Source organism: Kogia breviceps, chromosome 20 (genome assembly GCF_026419965.1).
Source record: "Kogia breviceps isolate mKogBre1 chromosome 20, mKogBre1 haplotype 1, whole genome shotgun sequence".
NCBI classification, from domain to species: domain Eukaryota; kingdom Metazoa; phylum Chordata; class Mammalia; order Artiodactyla; family Physeteridae; genus Kogia; species Kogia breviceps.
In genome coordinates this window covers 21,373,171-21,394,298 of record NC_081329.1, presented here as the reverse complement: position 1 = coordinate 21,394,298, position 21,128 = coordinate 21,373,171, and the positions used below count along the sequence as shown (strand labels likewise).

General features: G+C 44.6%; 1 protein-coding gene and 1 long non-coding RNA gene across 13 annotated transcripts in view; one reads left to right on the top strand and one right to left on the bottom strand.

Moving 5' to 3' along the window:
* Nucleotides 1-17,366, bottom strand: part of RBPMS (RNA binding protein, mRNA processing factor) — a 195,134-nt gene extending 177,768 nt beyond the window's left edge. For 4 of the 12 annotated variants that reach the window (XM_067022430.1, XM_067022429.1, XM_067022427.1 and 1 more), the window contains exon 1: nt 15,975-16,683. In XM_067022430.1, the coding sequence (XP_066878531.1) occupies nt 15,975-16,040 (66 nt within the window). In that variant the 5' untranslated portion in view covers nt 16,041-16,683. Of the gene's footprint in view, nt 1-15,974; nt 16,684-16,837 lie in introns of those variants that run through there. The other 8 variants (XM_067022432.1, XM_067022435.1, XM_067022436.1 and 5 more) reach the window with 5 other exon arrangements.
* LOC136793303 (uncharacterized) lies at nt 16,713-18,755 on the top strand. Its single transcript, XR_010838433.1, has 2 exons — nt 16,713-16,783; nt 17,035-18,755. It is a non-coding gene; the product is annotated as an uncharacterized lncRNA (long non-coding RNA).
* The last annotated feature ends 2,373 nt before the right edge of the window (nt 18,756-21,128 follow it).

The window sequence follows — 21,128 nt, the reverse complement described above, 5'->3', positions numbered from 1 at the left end:
ACCAATTCAATGAAATTCTGTACCTGCACACAGAACACCCAAAGTATTGGCCTCATCACCCAGTTATTACGTGTATAGCCGGCAAAACATATCGAGGACCTATTACATAAGATCACAAAAATCAACACTTTTCACTGTGTTCAAGGAACTTGAGAGTAACAGCTCCAGAAATTATCTAAGCATTTTAGTGCCTACAAGCAATACTCAAAATAACTAGGAGATGTCTTGAAGGGGGGTTTAAAAAAGTCAATATGGGGAAGTTCCCTGGTGGCACAGTGGTTAAGAATCCGCCTGCCAATGCAGGGGACACAGGTTCCAGCCCTGGTCCGGGAAGATCCCACATGCCGCGGAGCAACTAAGCCCGTGCGCCACAACTACTGAGCCCGTGTGCCACAACTACTGAAGCCCGCACGCCTAGAGCCCATGCGCCGCAACAAGAGAAGCCACCGCAACGAGAAGCCTGTGCACCTCAACGAAGAGTGGCCGGCCACTGCTTGCGGCAACTAGAGAAAGCCCCACATGCAGCAAAGACCCAACGCAGCCAAAAATAATAACTTAAATTAATAAATAATAAATAAATAAAAAGGGAATGTAAGGCCTTTGACCCAGAAATTCCACTTCTGAGAGTGTAGGCTAAGGAAATCACTAAGGGTGTATACTCCAATTTAGCTAGGAGGATGTATAGCACTATTTATATCACAAAGCTGGAAACAAGCTCCTGGCTCGATAATAAGGAATGGCTTAAATACATTAAGGCACATCCTTACTACTTTATACTATAGTATAAAGAATTAAAGATGGAGCTGCAGAATGTATCCACTGGCATGCAAAGATATTCATAACATAATGTCAAGTGAAAAGAAAATCAAATGTAAGTAAACACTATTATGGTATGATCTCGTTTCTGTAAAAAGAGGGGAGTGAGTGTTTGTGTGTGTTTACACTGGTACACACAGAAAAGGACATAAACAAGATAGATACCAAAATGTTAACATAAGCTGTAGAGAAAGGAATTGTTAAAATTCTAATTTTAGGGCTTCCCTGGTGGCGCAGTGGTTGAGAGTCCGCCTGCCGATGCGGGAGACGCGGGTTCGTGCCCCGGTCCGGGAGGATCCCACGTGCTGCGGAGCGGCTGGGCCCGTGAGCCGTGGCCGCTGGGCCTGCGCGTCCGGAGCCTGTGCTCTGCAACGGGAGAGGCCACAGCAGTGAGAGGCCCGCGTACCACAAAAAAAAAAAAAAAAAAAAAAAAAAAATTCTAATTTTATAGCTTCTGGGTTTTTTTTTTTTTTTTGCTTACTTTTATTTCTGGAGTGGGGGGAAGGGAAAGGAGGGGATAACATAGGTGAACTTATTTGCCAATTTTTAAAAAAATGTTATTTCGAGGGGAAAGACGGTGAAAAGAAATTTGGACCCAATGTCATCGGATTAGGTAAACAAGTGGCTTATGCATCTTGGTAGTCTCGATAATAAAAACCAGATAAGGGCTTCCCTGGTGGCGCAGTGGTTGAGAATCTGCCTGCCGATGCAGGGGACACGGGTTCGTGCCCTGGTCCGGGAAGATCCCACATACCACGGAGCTGCTGGGCCTGTGAGCCATGGCCGCTGAGCCTGCGCGTCTGGAGCCTGTGCTCCGCAACGGGAGAGGCCACAACAGTGAGAGGCCCGCATATAGAAAAAAAATAAATAAATAAAATAAAAAATAAAAACCAGGTAAAATAAAAATCCAATGGAGTTATTTTTTTAGCGTTGGGAGAAATGACTGCAGAGTTAAGTGCATAATATGATTTAAAATATGCGACAATATCCCAGAAGATGATCTCTGCTGTACACTGAAGCTACGCTGTGTCCATCTGCTGTTGGAGTGGGGACCACAAATGTCCAACACACTACAAAAAATGGCATTAATATCCTAGAGCTTTCGATAAAGGGAAATCATCTCAGTACTTTACTATGAACAATATGCTTACTCTTTATCCCAACCCCATATGAGAAATGTCCGGATTTGTATGACTGCAAATTAACCCATTTGGGGTGGGGAAGGCAGTGACGTATTCACGGTACATTTTCCGAGGAACGTCACTTCGGACAATATAATGCTTACTAGTTTTGTGGAGAGATTTCAGAGAGCACTGGGAGGCGGTGGAGGACTGAGGACAAACTGCTGGATTTCTGTGCCTGGGTCTCCTGCTCTGAGCAGCACCCGAGCTTTCCTGGACTGACTTCATTAGTGAATAAGGAAACACACACTGTTTCGTGGACTTCAGAATAAGTTCATACCAAAAGGATTTTTCTGTATAATCATGACCCATGACTTATAATAATAGTAATAAGAGCAATTTTCATGTTGATTAATTGTTAATTTAAAATGGGGGGCTTTGGGAAGGCAGAGGAAGGGACAACTTAATGGTTAAAACTTCTCAAATGATCATCTGCCCAAATCAGGAACTCAACATATTCCAAAGCCCCACAGGTATTTTTGAGTCTTTGCTCCCTCCCTACTGGCTTTTTTTTTTTTTTTTTTTTTTTTTTTTTGCGGTATGCGGGCCTCTCACTGCTGTGGCCTCTCCCGTTGCGGAGCACAGGCTCCGGACGCGCAGGCCTAGCGGCCATGGCTCACGGGCTTAGTTGCTCCGCGGCATGTGGGATCTTCCCGGACCAGGGCACGAACCCGTGACCCCTGCATCGGCAGGCGGATTCTCAACCACTGCGCCACCAGGGAAGCCCCCTACTGGCTTTTGTTTTTGTTTTTAAGATACAGAGTCAGCAGGCTGGATGCACTATGACCAAACGGCAACAGATGCTAGTCTTGCAAAGGGCAAGACTCTTCCCTTTTGATCATCCAAGAACATTCCTGATCAGGAAATTCCCACTTTGATTCAAGGTTTACCAGTAGCTGCAGGAATGGGAAGAGCTACAGAAGAAGCTGCTCCTCCACCCAATACAATCAGACACGCTTCATTCCCAAATCCATCTAAACCACAAAGTAACCTACGTAAAGCATGCAGGTTGGGAAAATTTGGTCCTAGTCACCAAAGCTGATGCAGAAGCGGTTCTCAATGCAAAGAATTCTACGGCTAGACATTATAAGTGCTTAAATGTAGAGAGCAGATCATCACTGCTATTTTAATCTTTTCTTTGTAAAAAAATATGTGATGTTACACAGATAACCGAAAAATAACTGATCTTTTACAAATGAAAAACAAATGCCAGATGTATTCCATAAGCCTCCAAATGAATGTAAGTCAATGTATATTTTCATATCTGTAAATTACTAACACTACAACAGTAACCGTTCTCTCAAGTTTACTTATTAGGAAAATGAGAAAACCTACCAACACGAGACACTGGAATTTAACAATTTTTCCCTGTAAACCTCTACAGCAATTCTACACTCCTCAATTCCTATTTAAGATACAGTCTTTCAACACATGTAATATCCAAATAAAACACTTTCATACTGGGATCTGAGCGTCCGCTTTAATTTTATCTCTGCAATTCTGTTAAGTGTCTGGTGCCGTGATGTAATCCACCTCCCTACCCCCAAAACACAGCCCACTGTATCCACCAAACACATCAGCAGGCCTTTCTAAAAATACAGTTACAATATAAAGCCTAAAATAGGAGGCTAACAATGTTTCTTTGAGATGTTTGTCGTTTTCTGAAAACGAAGTAAGCCACAAAACCACTTTCAACAAAAATGTGTTTCTAATTATTAGTGGGAAGATTTATATTCCTTAAAAAAAAAAAAAAAAGGTGTGCCTGGAAGAAGTTCATTGCTGCGAGTCAGCAAGAATCTGTAAAAGCAAAATAATTTTGATAAGACAGAACTACTTTCCTAGCAATATAAATTCAGGATCCTGCTGTATAAATAGTGATATAATGAATGGTCACTTTAGAGTGAGCAGCATTCGAAAGCAGGGGCAAGGCCCACTTTCTTCCCAAGGGCCTGCTATCTAACACAGAAATGATTACAAATGCCTTCGGTCAGTCAACCGGCAGAAGTCACTGGCTCTTATCAGTTAAGATTTAGAAAAAAATGAAGACGGTAGTTAATGCGGTTGATTTATTTATAGGGTCTTCATTAGCAAATCACAGCACCCCAACTAATAGATCATACAAAATATCCCTTTCTTCTCCTTTCCCCAGTTCTGTATTTCTGCATCCTCCTGATGATGGGTTTTTCAAGCAGCAGCTGAAAGCCAAGGTTAAAGCTGAAGGTCACGGTGGGTATAATTCTGCCCAGCCTGGTTCCTTTTTGCGTGTTAGGGTTATGAAACTACACTGTCCCCAAAAGTGTGTCCCACCTTACTTTAAACCTCTCCGGCACTCACAGTGGGTACTGCCTGGCACTTTGGACATTTGGGAGGGTGAGCAGGGAAGGAATTTTCTCCTTTCTCCCTTCCTCCCTTAGCATGGCTAAAGCAGAGATTAATTTCCTAGCTCGGGTTTTCTGTAGAACCCCTCCTCAAAACACAAAGACTCAGGATGGGCCTTAAAGAGTCCTTTTGTTTAGAGAGGGTCATTTCCTGCCGTTAGCTCACACCCAGAAACTCCCACCCATCTCTCCAGAAGGGGCACGGATTTTCTCAGTAAAAAACAAAAACACAACAATCTCAGGCTTAAAACCATTCCCCGCAAACAGCCTATGCTCCTCCACCCCGGATGTATCTGGGCTGGCGTGCCGCCTCTCCCACAGGGGAGAGGAAAAGTGGAAGGAAGCAGAAAAACGGCAGAGGAGTTACAGTTCTCTTAACGCATAGCAGGTGTTGTCTGTCCACCCCTTTGTTTTAGTTCGGAAACGGACACTTAAATGACTTGTCCTACGTCCCTTAGGAAACAAAAAAAGGTATAGTAATTTTAAAAAGAGTACTGAGGGGCTTCCCTGGTGGCGCAGTGGTTGAGAGTCCGCCTGCGGATGCAGGGGACGCGGGTTCGTGCCCCGGTCCGGGAAGATCCCACGTGCCGCGGAGCGGCTGGGCCTGCGCGTCCGGAGCCTGTGCTCCGCAACGGGAGAGGCCACAGCGGTGAGAGGCCCGCGTACCGCAAAAATAATGATAATAATAAATAAATTAAATAAAATTAAAAAGAGTACTGATGATTTGGTCAAGAACCGACTAATGTAAGGATTTATGTACCACTGGTTACAAGACTATCAGACAGTGGATGACGGTAAAGTTTAAAAAGTTTGTTCAAGGTCAAGTATTACGACATAAATGCCATAAATGAGGATAATCCAATGGCCTGCACTTTCATGAGTGCCTCAGTGAGCTCAATTAACAGGCAGTCTGCTGACCAAAGTAAAGATGACTTCGATGTCTACATCCTGACACGTCACGTGTTGTGCTTTACAAAGTGAGTAAACACAGCTCCTGAGTCTGTGAGGCTGACCAGTGGGTATAATCTGCGGCTGTGAGGTGCCGTCTTAGGGGTGCACAGGGCTCAGGCCAGCCCGCCGCCCGGTAGCTACCACACAAGTGCTTACAGACTGGATTCGGCTGGCTGAAGCCCGCCTTATCCTGAGCTGCGTGCCTGTTTTACTTTGTAGGCTGAGGGAGGAAAGCACATTGAGCTGGAGGCTAGACTAACTCAAAGGGCTGAGAGTGCTAAGTGTATCTCCAAATCAGTTCCACCTGGCTTATTAACATTAACTCTTTGCAACCCAACAGCGCATCTGCAAAACAGTAATCAAAGTCACCTTGCCCTACTTTTACTTGTCACTCCATGGGCGGCCCACATTTCACTCTTGCTTCTGTGCAAATTCGTACTTGAAACCTGTTTTTCCCTCCCCAGCAGCCCCCATTCTCCATGGGCTCAATCTCTTACCATCCAAAATTTCTGACTTAACAGCAGGCGGTAACTGTACTTTCTGATGTAATGACAGGGGGATGGGGATCCAGAAATGATCATCTTGAAGGCAGCATTAAAATTTAATCTAAAAACTGCTGGAAAAGCCTTAGGACCATGTGGTATATTGTACAGGCCTCAGAATTTGACAGGTTGGTTTGTATTCCAGTCATTTAACAAATAACAAACGTTGGGCAATTCTAAGCATTGCTCTAGGCATTGGAGTTAAGAGCCCGAAACAAGACAGGAGTCACATTCTAGGAGTGCAACACAAGTACCCAAGATGAAGTCAGTGAGTAAAAAGTACTCTCTGGGAAATAAAATAAGAGGGATGGAACAGTGGTTGGGAATGTGGGGATACTTTGAACCTGGAGGTCAAAGGTCTCCCTGGGTGACATCTGAACTGACATCTGAATGAATGCCAAGGACGATGCTGCCACAGGAACGTCTGGGTGTACAGTTTCCCAGGCAGACAGAAGAGCACACACAAAGGCCCTGAGGCAGAAACACATTTGGCAAAGCTGGAGATACCTAAGGAAGGCCCAAGCAGCTGAAGCATAATGAATGAAGCTGCGATTCTTGGTGGATGAGGTCAGGAAGACCAGCAGGGCCCAGAGATCACATGAACTTTGCACACTGCTGGAGAGAGTTTAAGTTCCTACCACTGGTTGCAAATAAAACCTCAGACAAATTACTTAATCTCTCAGAGCCTTCAGTTTCCTTATCCCTCAACATGGGATGAGAACACTTCATTGGGTCTGTTAAAGTGCAGTGCTTAATGTAAACTGTGCTATATTTAAAACATATAACCAACAAGGACCTACTGTATATTGCAGGGAACTCTGCTCAATACTCTGTAATAACCTAAATGAGAAAGAATTTGAAAAAGAATTGATACGTATATAGGGATAACTGAATCACTTCGCTGTACACCTGAAACTAACACATTGTTAATCAACTCTACTCCAAAATAGAAATTTTAAAAATAACGTGCAATGCTTAAAACAGTAGACACTACTCAGTAGATGCTTAGTGAATTAATGTGCCAAAAATCCATACATGCTTTTACAAGTTTGATTATATTTGGACATGCACCTGATCTTCAATTCTCCCTCCAATTTTCTTACACATACGCAGTAAGACTGAAAAAAAATTTTTGTAACAAAAATGGTCTCAGCACTAGCTCTAACTTTTTTTTAACTCATTGCTGGGAAAATGCTTGGAGGTCTTGGTAAAGAAGGAAACAGGCTTAGAAGGGTACAGAGGAGAGAAGGCAGAATCAGAACACGGCTACTGGACTCCAGGACAGCTCACGTTCCCTCTAAGGATAAGCCAGGCCCGGAGGAGAAGCAATTACCAATGTTTTCAGTCTCCTGTCACCCAGCATCCCAGGGCAAGCACAGGACAGAAGCACACACGCGGAAGCGTGCGTGTGTGTGTGTGCGTGTGCGCGCGTATGTATGTGTGTGTGTGCGTGTGTGTGTGTGTCTCTCCCCCTTCCCTGCCCCAAAACACATCCTGCCGGCTTAGAGGGATACTGTGTTTAAAAACAGATGCCTCTTTGGAAACTCACACATTTTAAGTCCTGTAAATTGCACATTCTGGGTAAAGTAATGACACTTTTGTAGCACTTCCCCTCCCAGCACAAAGGAAATTCTGCTACTTCTGTAAAAAGATAACACTTTCTGTGCTGTCCCTTCTCTCATGAGGCCAAAACTATCTATCCTATAGGTGGGCATAAGAGAAAGGTTCACAAAACAGGATCCTGGAGATTCGAGGGAAAAAAACATTTGTTTCATCTCTAGGATTTCTTAGAATAATGTTGGCCTTCTGCCAGCATATCTACCTGATGACATAAGAAATTAGGAAGAGCAGAGAAAGGAACGTCATTTTTAAAAACTCAACTCATGAGAAGTAAAGGCTAACTGAAAGTAGAAATTAGTCTCTTAACTTCTTTTCATGGGTTGGTGAGATGTACCTCAATTGTGAGACACCTAGGTTTCTCTGTACCTTTGCAAAATCCTAGGGGCTGACATGTTCGAGCTAGGCTGCTCTGGCATTCCCTCAGCATTTTAAATTTGTGTAACAATACTGTATTACAGCCTGGAACTTGGACCCGGCTTCCTGGTGTGATTGGCATTTATTACTGCCATTTCCGGTTTTTTTCTCCAGTATTCTACATAACGTGCATCATAATGGTTGCATCAGAGTTAAAACCTAGGAGAAATACAAACGCAATTGTTGTTTTCCTTAAATTCCTGGACCGTTTTTCTTTATTCACGAGTTGATACTTAGCTGTGAGCAGAAAAAGTAGCAACTTTTAGGAAAGCACGAAATGAATAAATTGAAAATATGACCCACTGGAAGAGACGACTTTGGGCTCTAGCCAAAAGGCTCATTCTAACTCCCCCCACCCCCATAAAATGAAAAAAAGAACAAAGCAACTCAGGGAAATTTTTTCTTATAAAAATACTCAAGCCTCTCCAGGTCTTCCATCTTTACCTCCCAAACACATCTACAAATTTTATGTCCCTTCTAGGTACAGGGTTGGGAAAAGAAGAGTTTGTAAAAGCCTGAGAATTAACTGCAAATTTTAGAGAACAATTTGCAAAGACTATTGATGAAAGCAAAAACAAAAAAAAGTATATGAAATACACTATATATACACCCAGAGTTTTTTAAGCTCCCCGGAATCGGCCTTTCAAATGGTTAAGTATCCTGAACACTATTATAACTAGGCAGATCTATGCAATACATTCTTATGTTCCTAAATTAAGAGTGCTTTAAAAAAATTTGCTTCAATTTTTCCTGAGAATTTCCAGTTCTCCACACCCCCCCTTTTTTTAAAACACAGGTTCAAATTTTAAGTAAACTGTCCATCTTTTGTTGCCCACCCTCACAAGGTTTCCTAGGAACAGGGGTCCCACGCCCTCTCTAATTTTCTGGGCACTCAGTTCATATTATACAGCTTTTCGATTACTGGCTATATTCAATTGTCCTCAAAGACCTCTCCTCTGCACCTCAAACCCAACCCTCCCAGGAGCCTCCTTCCCTTCCAGGTATTTTCTACTTCTACAAATACAACCACCATTTAGCTAGTCATCCAAAAGGGAAACCCAAGAGGCTCCACGGATGGAACTCCTAGTCTTCTCTCCTGAGCATCTGACAGTTACTGCAGCCCCTGAACACCTCTCCCACCCGGCTCAGTCACCACCGCCAGCCACTGCCTAATTTTGAGACCAGGACTCCTGCAGTGTTAGCCTCCAAATCCACTGCATCCCCTTTGCCAGAGGAACATCTCAGAACGCCAAGTCCCCGCTGCACAGAAGCCCAGCTCCCATCACAGGAAGAGTCTGTCCTGGTCCCTGGCATGGAAGGAGAGCTCCTCTATCCTTCCCCGCCAATGCCTCCCCTCCATCCCCTTCCCATGTCTCCCCCCCACCCACACACCCGCATCCTGACCTCCCTTCCTCTCCTGCTTGCTTTCCCTTTTAAACCTCTATCTTCATTGAAGGCCAATCCATTTGACTAGACAATCTTTCCCCCCTCCTGTCTCAACCCTTCTTCAACTGGAATAAAAGTCTCAAATATCACCTTTTTTTAAAGCTTTCTTTGATGTATATAGCTCCATCGGCCTCTCCTTGTGCTGCTGGCTCCCACCTCAAACTACCGCCTCACTTAATTGAACACGGTGCTTTACTGTACCTGTTTACACGGGGCCGTCGCCACTAAACCTGGGCGAAACTTGGAGTAAGAGCTTTGTCCCAGATCTCGGGCCCCCCCGGAATCCGAACGTGAAGGCCCCAGTCACCTCCCCATACAATGAGGGTCCTATCACCGTAATACCTACGTTAGCTCATTGTGAGGATGAGTCACGTGATACATATCAAGTGCTTGGCCAGTACGTGACACAGAACACTCAAAAGTTAACAATTCTTACCTGAGTGAACAGCTAAAAAGATGTCTGAACATTTCCCAGAATCGAGTAGTTCAGTATTTTCTTTTTCCGGCGCGCTCAGCAAAGACAACTAGGCAACAAACTAGGCAACTCTTGTTCTGATAAGCTCCACGGTGGAGCCCTCGCCGCTCGCTCCAACACACACAGTGCACTGAGATGGTTTGCAATATCCTCCCCGGACACTTAAAGATCCCTAGGGATGTGAGTTCAAGGAATCATACCCAAGTCACCCCCATGGACAGATAAGCTCATCCCCCATGACGCCCTCATATCAACATAGCATCAACTTAAAGACCTGGTCCCCTCTGGCCTCAAGCCCAGAGAGCCAGGCCGCCACTTTTGCCCCAGCTATTAACTAAGGTTCATTCTCCTCATTCCTTCCTACATTTTTCCTTTGACCAAAGCAAGCCCTGTTCAGGAGGAACATTTGCGTTCCCTTTCCCCTACCCCCAAGGCAGACACTAAGGTGCCAAATGGGACTGAACGCAAACATTCCGAAGTGGCCATCACAGAGGGCAGCCTCATTTGGGAATACTGTTCTAGCACCACTGAACCAGAGCTTCCAGAAGCCCCTGTCCGAAAGGTCAAAATGAATCCCACAGCAGAAACCAAATTCTAAGAGTGAAAACCGAACTGCACCCCGAAAGGAGCGGGCCCACGTTGGCAGTGGCTGTCGGATGAACCGAGCACACTGGCCCGTGGGCGCAGATGGAGGCTGCAGGTGACAGGTGGGGGAGGTCATGTCCCAGAGGATCCATCCATCCACAACCGGCTCTAAATCCCACATTAAGGAAGTGGCTGCTTTCTGACAGCTTACCTATTCAAGGTCATCACCACCACCCCCACCAGTAAGGATGGATATTTCATATGTTTATAAACAATTATATGTGCATACATGTGTAAGTGTGTGGTACTTACCTTGTGCTGGGGTACCAACTTTGGGTACGTGTTGGGGATTGCAAACACTGGGATAGGACAGCATAGATCTTAAGGGGGGGAAAAACCAAAAAAATGAAATGTAATGATCCAGGAGTTAAACAGAGATAACATATGTATCTTCTGGAACTGAGGAAAAGCCTCTTTGGGATACAGCATTCAGGTGATGAGATCTTGCAAAATGTAGGCTGAAACTTGACTTTTGCCTGGAAAGCAGTTCAAGCTAGACCAACAGGGAAAGTGTGGTTGAAACCAATGGTGTACAGAGTATGTACTCAGGTACCTTAGGAGCAATGTTGAGTGTCATATTTGGACTTCACTGAGTGCTGAAGGACCTGGGGTACCAGAGGACCCAGCAGTGTTAGGATGGATTGAGAAAGCCTGTTAGAACAAGGAGAGCAGCTGAAGATCATTAGGAAGAGACAGGATAAGGGAATGAGATAAACACTGAGGATCGGAGGCCTGATTTCCCAGGCAAGGCTTGGGGGCAAAACGAAATGTGACCAACCCAATGGTTTTGTGACACCTACAGATATTTCAAGGGAATTTATTGAGATCTAAGAGAAAAGACATAAAATTGCTTTTGTTCCTACATTCATTATAGAAAATTTAGAAAACACAGACAAGCACCAGAAAGTAAATAAAAATGACCTGTAATCCACCAGATAGTCTTATTATTGTTTGGTTATTTTTTACAATTGGCATCACATAATATTAAACTTTTATTTCTGCTCTTTTCACTTTGTCATGAGAATTAACCCCTCAATTAAAATGTAGAAGCTGGAAGAGAAAGTCAGATTCTCTCCTACAGCATTCAGAGGGCGGCAATGCCAACACCTTGACTCCATATTTCTAGCCTCCAAAACAAAGAATAGATTTGTTTTAAGCCACCAAAAAAAATTTACATGCACGCACACACGTACATTCTTTTAAAATGTGGCTTTTAATGGCTACCTAATATTCTCTTTGAGGAATTACACCATGATTTACTTAGCAATTTTGCTGTTTAGAGTCTCTGTGAATTTTCCCTATCATAAATAACTCTAATAATCATCCCTTTAAATAAGTCTGTGTGCATGCTTATTAGTTCCTTAGGGTAAATTTCTAAAAATAAAAGCACAGAATCAAAGTGCTTGAAATTTTCATACACTGCCAAGTCCTTCCGAAAGCTGCCGTGATTCATACCCCCATCGCAGTGCACAAGAATTCCCACTTTACTGCCCCATCACAAACGTCAAAGGCTTCGGTCCTCTAAATAAGAGCATCCAATCTATCTATCCAACAAACAAATGCCCGTAGAAACAGATGACAAGTGAGCATCAGGGTTTATCAGGGAAATTTTAAAACCACTACTGGAAAAATAACTCAGAAATGCATGCCATATTGGCAGTGGTCTTTCAGCGTCATTTTACTATGAACTCATCACATTTTCATCCAAAACACTGTCACCAAATCCTATTTATGATTGAAATATAAGTTTATTGCATTTGATTTGATTTGGAGTAACAGACTCCAAACTTGGTTAAACTGTACAAAACCATTTTGTGTTTTCCCCAGGTCATAATGTAGATTAATCTTAACGCTCAATGAAAACCCGCTGTTGCCGCATCAAACTACCATGGTACCCCTTTTCTCTGTGACAATTACATAAGAAACAACTTCTTCACGACCCCCAACATTTGGGCAAAATTACTAAGTACTTTAAAAGGCGGAAGGCGAGGTCAAAGATTTGTATTAACTTCTGAAGACCTGACTTTGTGTTTGATCAGTAGTCCAACAAGGCCAAGTTTTTCTTTTTAGTTTTAAGTACAAGAATGTTCAAAGCAATTTAAGGAGAAATTACTCTAATACCAGTGCTTCAACATAATAAAACACCTTTTAGAAATGATTTGTAATCAGCCTGAAAAGTACCCAATGACACAGATAACATAAAAGTAAAAATAAGACCAGATTACTGTTTATCTGATTTCCATTTTGAAAACTCAGCGACCAAAAATAATTTCTATCTACTTTTAGAATGTCTCAATATACGAAACTTAAATGATAAGACAAATAATTATGTCTGTTACTTATATATTTATTAACTTTAGTAAAGTCGGTCAAGTGAGAACTGCCAAGTGTTTGAAGAGAATACCATCTAGTCCAAAATTAGAGGCAAATTCTAGGAATTATTTTATTAATTGTAAAGTTACGTAAGAAATTATCTACTGCCCTATACATACATATACAGAAGCCTTGTAAATCTTGGATCCCAGGAAGATTTTGACAACTGGTTTTTCTTTACAGGGACAACTTGCATAGAAACACATATGTATAGAATACTAGAAGCCAGAAAACCAGATGTTATTCTTACAGTTGGCTAGCCAAATCTTAAAATTTTTTTTCCTCAAAGTTTTAAATACTACTACCCAGAGCAGAAGACTACTTCCTGCCCAAGTTCTCAAAAACTTCCAACCCTAAAAAGCTGCAAAAATTCTGCTAAGTCCTAGACTGTTCCTTCTATTCAATTGGAACCAAAATAAGTGTTCCAAGCATCACTGTTTCAGAGTGAGCTTTAGAAGCTCTCAGTCAGGGCTGAAATATACTGGAAAATAAAAGGAACTCAATTTTTTTTAAAAGTAGGAAAAAAATAAACAACCCTGGATTTTATAAAGTGATAAAGTCTAAATTACCCTGATGATCTATGAAACTATCTTCTCTTAATAATGACTGGACTCACTCTTCCTCATCAGCTCAATGGCTCTCAGAAACTACAACAAAACACATTTTTCCTCTCTTGTCATTACGTGTATATACATTGTATACGTGTGTGTTCTGTTTACTGGAATCCTTGGCCACGGCTTTTAAATGTGTTTGAAGAACAAATTGCTGATCCCTGGGTGGGCAGGGAAAGGGTCCAGGGCGGTGGTTTTGTATATTGCTGAGCACATTAACCGGACTCCCCAAACACCATATTTATTTCACTTGTGGCTTTCAGGGTTAGGAAAAAGAGGTTAGGAGTTTTTCAAAAACAAAACATAAACCCCAAACAGGGAATTAGGGCAAAATTACGTAGATCATTCAGGCCAACTTACTTTCTTTTCCTGAATTTTTAACATTATAAAACTTCTCTCTTCCTGGTGTATCTGTTTTGTCTGCTCCATCTCTTGTACAACTTGGGTTCTGAAATCTTTTAAACTGTCCCCTTATTTTTAAAATAACAAGTATCTTGCTAAAACTGATACTTTCTAGAGCCACATACCATTCCCACTGGTTAAGAGGCAGTTGATTGTTACCAGGATGATGTGATTCTATTATATTAGTACCCAAGCCTCACACATTAAGACGCCCAAGATCAGGGCAGACAACATGCCAGTGCAGTCGCCAGTTAAGCTGTATGGGTCAAGCCGAAAAATGTGAGTTTTCTCTACCTAATTTTGTCAAGTAGGTTATGCTTTGGGGTCACTCAAACAAAATCTTTGGTTTAACCTGATTAACTTTCCAAGTTCTCAATCAGGTGGAGAGAGAAAGACAGTCTCATGGAATATACTCTTACCCTTAGAAGTCAACAGATCGCCAATCTAAGTGACACAGAAAGGTTTCTGAAGCCTTTATTATCTTGGTATGTTAGCTCAATTAGTTAAACACAGCAACTCCTTAAAAAAGCAAACTTAATTTTAAAATTTTATTTCAGTGGTAGGGAAAACAAATAGCAAAGCAGCAGGTTAAGTTTCAAGAAAAAAGCGAAACTTGCAATTCAAGGCTCCATCTCTTTGAAAAAGAAGGAATGTCAATAGTACTCCACTTGCAGTTAAAAAACTAGCATGTAAGCAACCTTTCCAAAATAGTTTATACTAATAAAGGCAATTTCCTCAGGTGAGACGGCAAACTTCGGGCTCACAGCAGCTCACCTGGGGCTCACAGCAATTCACCTGAGTCGCACTACCTTACAGCCACGTTAAGAGTAAAATCTTGTGTTTATTTTGCATTGTTTTGCATGGTCTTAGGGCTCCCCTCCCTTCTTCCCCATTTAAACAGTTCCTATTTTACAAGTGCACAAAGTGCTGAGGGCTCGTATGTTTTAGTTAAATCCTCCGCAACCTTTGGTTTCACTATCAGCATTTTAGTTTACACACAACACAGTTATCTCCATAATAATCTCAACATCCTAATCGCTTTAGAATCAGTTTACCTTTCGGTTAACCTCATACATCAGCATGCAATACCTATAAGAATGCTTTTACCGAGGCTGCATACTTCTTTGCATGTAAACAAAGTTCCTTTTTAGACTGTTTAAAGTCGGTTTCATGGGCTTCTTAAAAAGTAGGCGGAAAGTATTGTTTACTGGGCTCCAGATAACGTACCTGCAGGAACTGAGCCACTTAACAGGATATCACAAACATCCCAACTACAAACTTCGGAAACGTTTGTTCAGGAGTTCCCCCCACGTTTATCGAATTTTGTTTCTACCAAAGGAACGCTCTGTAGCCAGTAACATATTTACGGTTGTTACGCACGCACCACATGAAATTGACGCTCAGACATCAAAGTCCTACTAAAATAGCCTGGATCGTCACTTGGTGAATTGCAAAGTGTGAAACTCTTGTATTCAACTTCTTGCTTCTTCTTGTATTCAACTCCTGCTCCCCACAACAGCAAAGCCCCTGAACTTACAAAACCTAATCATCCAGGTTCGGGGTCTTTGACTCATCAGAGAAGAATGCGGCTGAAGAGTTATCTATTAATCCAAAATGCCCCAGCTGGGAAGAACTTTTCACATTGAAAGGGAGGGGGCAGGGAACCGAAGGTGTCTTTTAACGAGAAACTTTACCCGATTTTCTTCCTTAAGCCACACAAACACACCTCACAACTTCCAACCCCAAACGCAGAGCTAAGTGCTGACCCTCCAGGTCCCAATCATCTGAGGTCACCCAGGAGTCAGCTCTCGATTCCGCTTTTAAAATCCCGGGCAAACAAAGCTGAGCATTATACTTACAAAGGTCTCAGCAAAGTCCTCAAAGTTACGCAATTTTAGGCACGCAGACGCTCGTGGACCCACAAAAACACACTCTCCGATGATACAGCCTCCCGGGGCCACAGTTTGGGGCGGCGTCTCGGGGCCAGGACGATTCCCAAACCCTCGACCGCGGCGCTCCCTCCCCGACCCGCGCCCCGCCGGCCGGCCGCCCGCACTCTGCAGAAAGCCCGCGGCCGCCGTCCCGGGTCGTGCCCGCCACCACACCGAGCCACTCCGTACCTCTTCCTCCTGAAGGTTGGCCTCGTTCGGGGTGTTCTCCTTCTCGGCTTTGCTGCCGTTGTTCATCTTCCCGGTCCTCCCTCGCCGGGTAGGGCTGGGGCGCGGGGCTGGGCGAGGGCGCGCTCGCCCACTTTTCCCTTCCCCGGGCGCCGCGGGCTGCAGCCGGGGCAGCGGCGGCGAGACAGCGGCGGCGGGCGACTCAGGAAGTGCGAGGGAGAGACGGGGCAGGGCGAGGCGCCGGCGGACCGAGAAGGGGACGGAGATAATCGGGACCCGAGAGGGAGACCTGGAGAGGGCGGGCGGGCGCGAGGGAAGGAAGGAAGGAAAAAAGGATGGGGCGAGGACGCGCGTCCCGGGAGTGAGCCCAGAGAGTTGGGGATGTGGCCGAGTAGGGGCCGGGGGCGGCCGCTGCCCGAGCGTAGCAGCTGCAGGAGGGAGGGGGCGAGGGGTACCCGGAGAGGAGCAGGAGGAGGTGCAGGGCAGCGGGGCGCGGCGGGGACCCGGAGAGCCGCTGAGTGCGCGCTCCTGGCTGGCTCTGGGAAGTACGGGCTCCAAGCAGCTCCCCTTCTCTCGCCTGCCTCCCTCCCTCCCTCCCCTCCCTCTCTCCTCCCTCCCCTCCTCCTCTTCTCTCCGCCCTCCCTGGACGTGGGCTGCCGGCTGGAGCCGGGAGGAACGGGACGCGGGACGGCAAGCCCCCCGCGGGAGGAGGGGCTGCGCCGAGGGCGGCTGCCCCGCGGCCGGATGGCGCGCGCCGGGGAGGGGCGGCGGGCGGAGGGCGGAAGCGGCGGACCCCAGCCCCCGACGCCGCGGTAGGTCGGAGGGCGAGGGCCGAGGAGGGGGAAGGGAAGAAGGTCAGGTCCTACCGCTTGCACGGTCCCTGGGGGTCGCCGGGCGTTGCGCGCAGCTTGGAGAGGGGCTTCGGGGAGTCAGGCCCTGCCCGCGCGAGGACCGGGAAGTGTGATGTGCTACTTTTGTTTGCTTGCTCTTCACGAGGAGTTCGCACCCCAATCCCTACCCCTCCTTTTCAGTACCGGTTTAGACCTATTTCTTCCCTTCCTAGCCGGCAGCTTGAAATGACAGGACACGAGAACTCGAGTGACATCCGGGGGCAGCCCGCTCCGGGCCGGCGTTTTCAGGGCGCAGCTTCAAACCCACCTCCGACGCCGGGTCCTCGGAAACCTCTCCAGCGTCTCCGCACCCGCCGCCCCTGTTCAGACTCCTCTACAGTCCTTTTCAGACTGTCCTGGAATTATTTGTTTACCTGGCTGCTTCTCTTTACTCTTTTGGGAGATCCTTCTTGGAAGACGAGACCGGGCCCTGTTTATCTTTTGAATCCCATGGCTATTTGAGTACGCTTTCTGGTATACAGTAGGCGCTCAATAAATATTTGTTGCCTGAGGGAATATTTCTCACTGCCAGGCGAACTGGAGGCCAAGACAGATGATATTCAGAGGGTCAAAACCGCTGAAAGAAGAAGGCCGACTCAGCGTTCTGGGACGTCAGCGCACTATGCTTGTTTACGCACCAGCCTCCGAAGGAAGAACTGCCTATCTCTGTTTCCTCCTCTGTGAAATGGAGGTAGTTCTATTTATCTACCAGGAGTTTGCTATTAGAGGAAATTATAGGTTGATAGATAAAACTATAGCACCTGGTACCTATTCGGACCCAGTTAAATCTACCATACCTGGGAGCTGACGTGATTAATTTACACCTTCCCTGAGCCATCGAGAACTTTTCCAATATTGTATCATTTAAGCTTTCAAACTTAGTGACTGCTACAAACACATAATTTAAAACTCCAAACATCGGTAGATTTCTCCCTCACTTCTCACTCCCAGGAATTCTCTCTCACAGCACGGCGACAATCACAACTTCTAATTATTATTTGCTTGCTTCACTGTTTGTCTCCGCCCCCAACCCCCCCCCGCCCTCCTCCCCCACTAGACATTCTTTACCCCGGACTGGTTTAAGTGCTCCTGGGAATGGGGTGGGGGTGGCGGCGGAGTTGAAGATAAGGCTTCTGCTTTTAGGGAATTGAAAGTGGTGCTGTGGAGACAAGATACCTCAAACAACTCCGCGGCAACGTCACCGCCGATCCTGGTTCAGATGGTAGAAAGCAAAGAAAATATTTGCTTTAAGAGCATTTTGAAGAGAAAAAAAAAAAAAAAAACAGTACTGATACTTAGATTTACATATTGGATTTTTCTGGTGTTGGGGGGCATCTGGAGATTTTGATAAAGAGATTATATTGCTGTCATGTTTTCATTTCTCTCTACGGGGAAAAAAAAAATGTCCCCCGGATGAAAATAAACCAAGAGCCTATTGAAATTGCAACTGAAGTTCAGAGGAGGCAAGGGTAGTTATTCTTCCTTCAGTTATAGAAGGAACCACGAGGGGGCAATGTCTTTCTGAGCAACGGCCGGCTGGTGGTCTTGGGCTCCTGTGCTGACCAGTAATGCCGGCACTTTGCCCTCCTTGGCCATTCTTGTCTGTTCCTGAATACACTCCACAGAAAGACATTGTCTTCATGGAGCCTGGCAGAGGACCAAGAAAAATGACCATTGACCTAGTCCTTGATAGTCCCCGTGAGACTCCACTTACGAGTAGGTGGATGTTGGGTGGTCCTAGTGTGCTTGGAGAACCTCCCCTACCCCCATCCAAGGAAAAGCGGCTTAATCTCAAGCAGAGAACCTGATTCCTTTGTCTTGAAGCCAAGTTGGCACCTGTCCATTGTTAAAAGTCAAAGCCCTCTGCAATAAAAAATGAGAATAAGTTCCATGAGAGGATCCTTGTCTGGCTTGTTTATTCTTGTGTTCACAACATTGAGACAGTGCCTAACACATAGTAGGCACTCGATAATTATTTTTGAATGAATGAACACATTCTCATCAGGTATTGATTCTGGGGCTCAAATGATATGAACAGATCCTTCCAAGACCTTGCAGAAGGGACTGAATTAGCCAAGGCGTCTTGGCATGGAGAGCACCACAAAGGCACTAGGCAGATTCATGGAAGTGGTCTTCAGTCGTTATTTTGCTGCGGGAGACCCTAGATAGAGAGCTTGTGCAGAATGGGACAACTGATGAGATTTCAAAAAGTCAAAAATAAAATCACACCACTCAGCCAGCCAACTGACAGACACATCAGGCAATTTACAATAAAGCAGGGAAATCTGTAACATATAGTCAATGGTGAGTGTGAAATTCAGCATATGTTCAGAAAACACCCTGGGGATGGGGTAATATACCAGGAAAAGAGGGACTCCGATTTTGCCCTTTCTAGGAAGAATGGTTTAGACTTATTTGGAAGAACAATGGAGTTAAGTTGCCAGCAAAACTCAATGAAAATCTATAAATAGACTGGGTATTTATACAACTTTGTGAGTGAGGCAAAAGAGTTGGGGGAGGGGATGTACATTTATTCAGGATATAAATGATCTTTACGACCTGTTTACTACTTCAAAAAAAGAAAGTTTCAACGTGAGATCTCCTCAGTAGCAATAGTTTCTAGACATATTAAGACAACAAAGGGATTTTATATCCTAGAAAAACAGGGCTAATGACCAAGAAACACCTGCTCACCCCCCACCACTTTACTTCGTTGCTTCTGGCCTGGAAGGTTACTTGCTCGATTAATAGGGACATATTCTATGCACCTGTAGTTTTCATTCCTCATCTCTGTTTCTCCAGCAGTGTTCATTTTGAAGTTTGCTTTAAGAAATCCAAACCTATAATTATGTCTTAAATGTTCGTCTCTTGGAGGCAATTTGCATGGCATGGGCTTTGTAACTCTTGTTAGCACCATGGCAGAAAGCTGCAGTATCTAGCACATGTGTTGTGATTTTCTGTTAACTCTTCTACATCCTCTGCTGGACCAAAAATGTTTTTGAAGCCAGAGGCTGTGTTTGATTAGTTTTTGTCATTCTTAACACATCTCTCTCCCTCACCCCTGCCCCCACCCACCTCCAGGCCATCACCTCCTTCCCCTGATTTTATCTATTAATTTTTAATTGTGGCTAAACACACACACAACATTGTATTTACGGTCTTAACCACTTTTTAAGTGTATGGTTTAGTGGTGTGAAGTATATTCACATTGTTGTGCAACATCCTGATTTTTACCTCCTAAAATAGTTCTGAGATTCAATCACTTCCCTCCAACATTTATGGAAGCCCACACAGCCACCGTGGAGAGGCCCACTGAAAGAGAATTAGGTCCCCAGCTTACAGCTGAGCTCTCAGCACACAGCTGCGACCAATTGCCAGCCTTGTGAGTGAGTTATCTTAGAAGTGGATACTCCAGCCCTAGTTGATCTGCCCCAGCTGACACCACATGGAAGAGACATGAGCTGTCTTCCCTGAGTCGCCCAAATTGCAAAATTGTTAGCAAAAAAAGTGAATGCTTTTGTTTTAAAACAGTAAGGGGTGTTTTTTTTTGGAGTATAATTGCTTTACAATGTTGTGTTGGTTTCTGCTGTACAATGTACTGAATCAACGATATGTATACCTATATCCCCTTCCTCTTGGACCTTCCTCTCACCCATCTAGATAGTCCCACACATCTAGGTAGTCACAGAGCACTGAGCTGAGCTTGCTGTGCTTTATAGCATGTTCCCACTAGCTAGCTATTTTAGACATGGTAGTGTATATACATCAATCCTAATCTTCCAATTCTTCCTCCCTCCTACCCTGTGTTCACATGTCCATTCTCTATGTCTATGTCTCTATGTCTACTCCTGCCCTGCAAATAGGTTCATTTTTCTAGATTCTACATATATGCACTAATATGTGAGATTTAAAACACTAAGTTTTAGGGTGGTTTGTTATACAGCAGTAGATAAACTGAAACATAATTCGCATACCTAGAAATGGGATCCTGCCATCACAAAAACGCAAAACGTGACAGTGGCTTTGGGATCAGGTGGAAGCTGGAAGCTGGAAGAACTTTGAGGAGTCTGCTAGTGAAGAGCATTGGTTGTTTTTTTTTTTTTTCTTTCTTTCTTGGCTGCACCGACCAGGGATCAAACCCATGCCCCCTGCAGTGGAAGCGCAAAGTCTTAACCACTGGACTGCCGGCGAGGTCCTGAAGAGCATTGTTAAAAGACAGTGAGAGTATTGTCACTGCAGGCAGGAGAAAAGGAGACCCCATTTATGT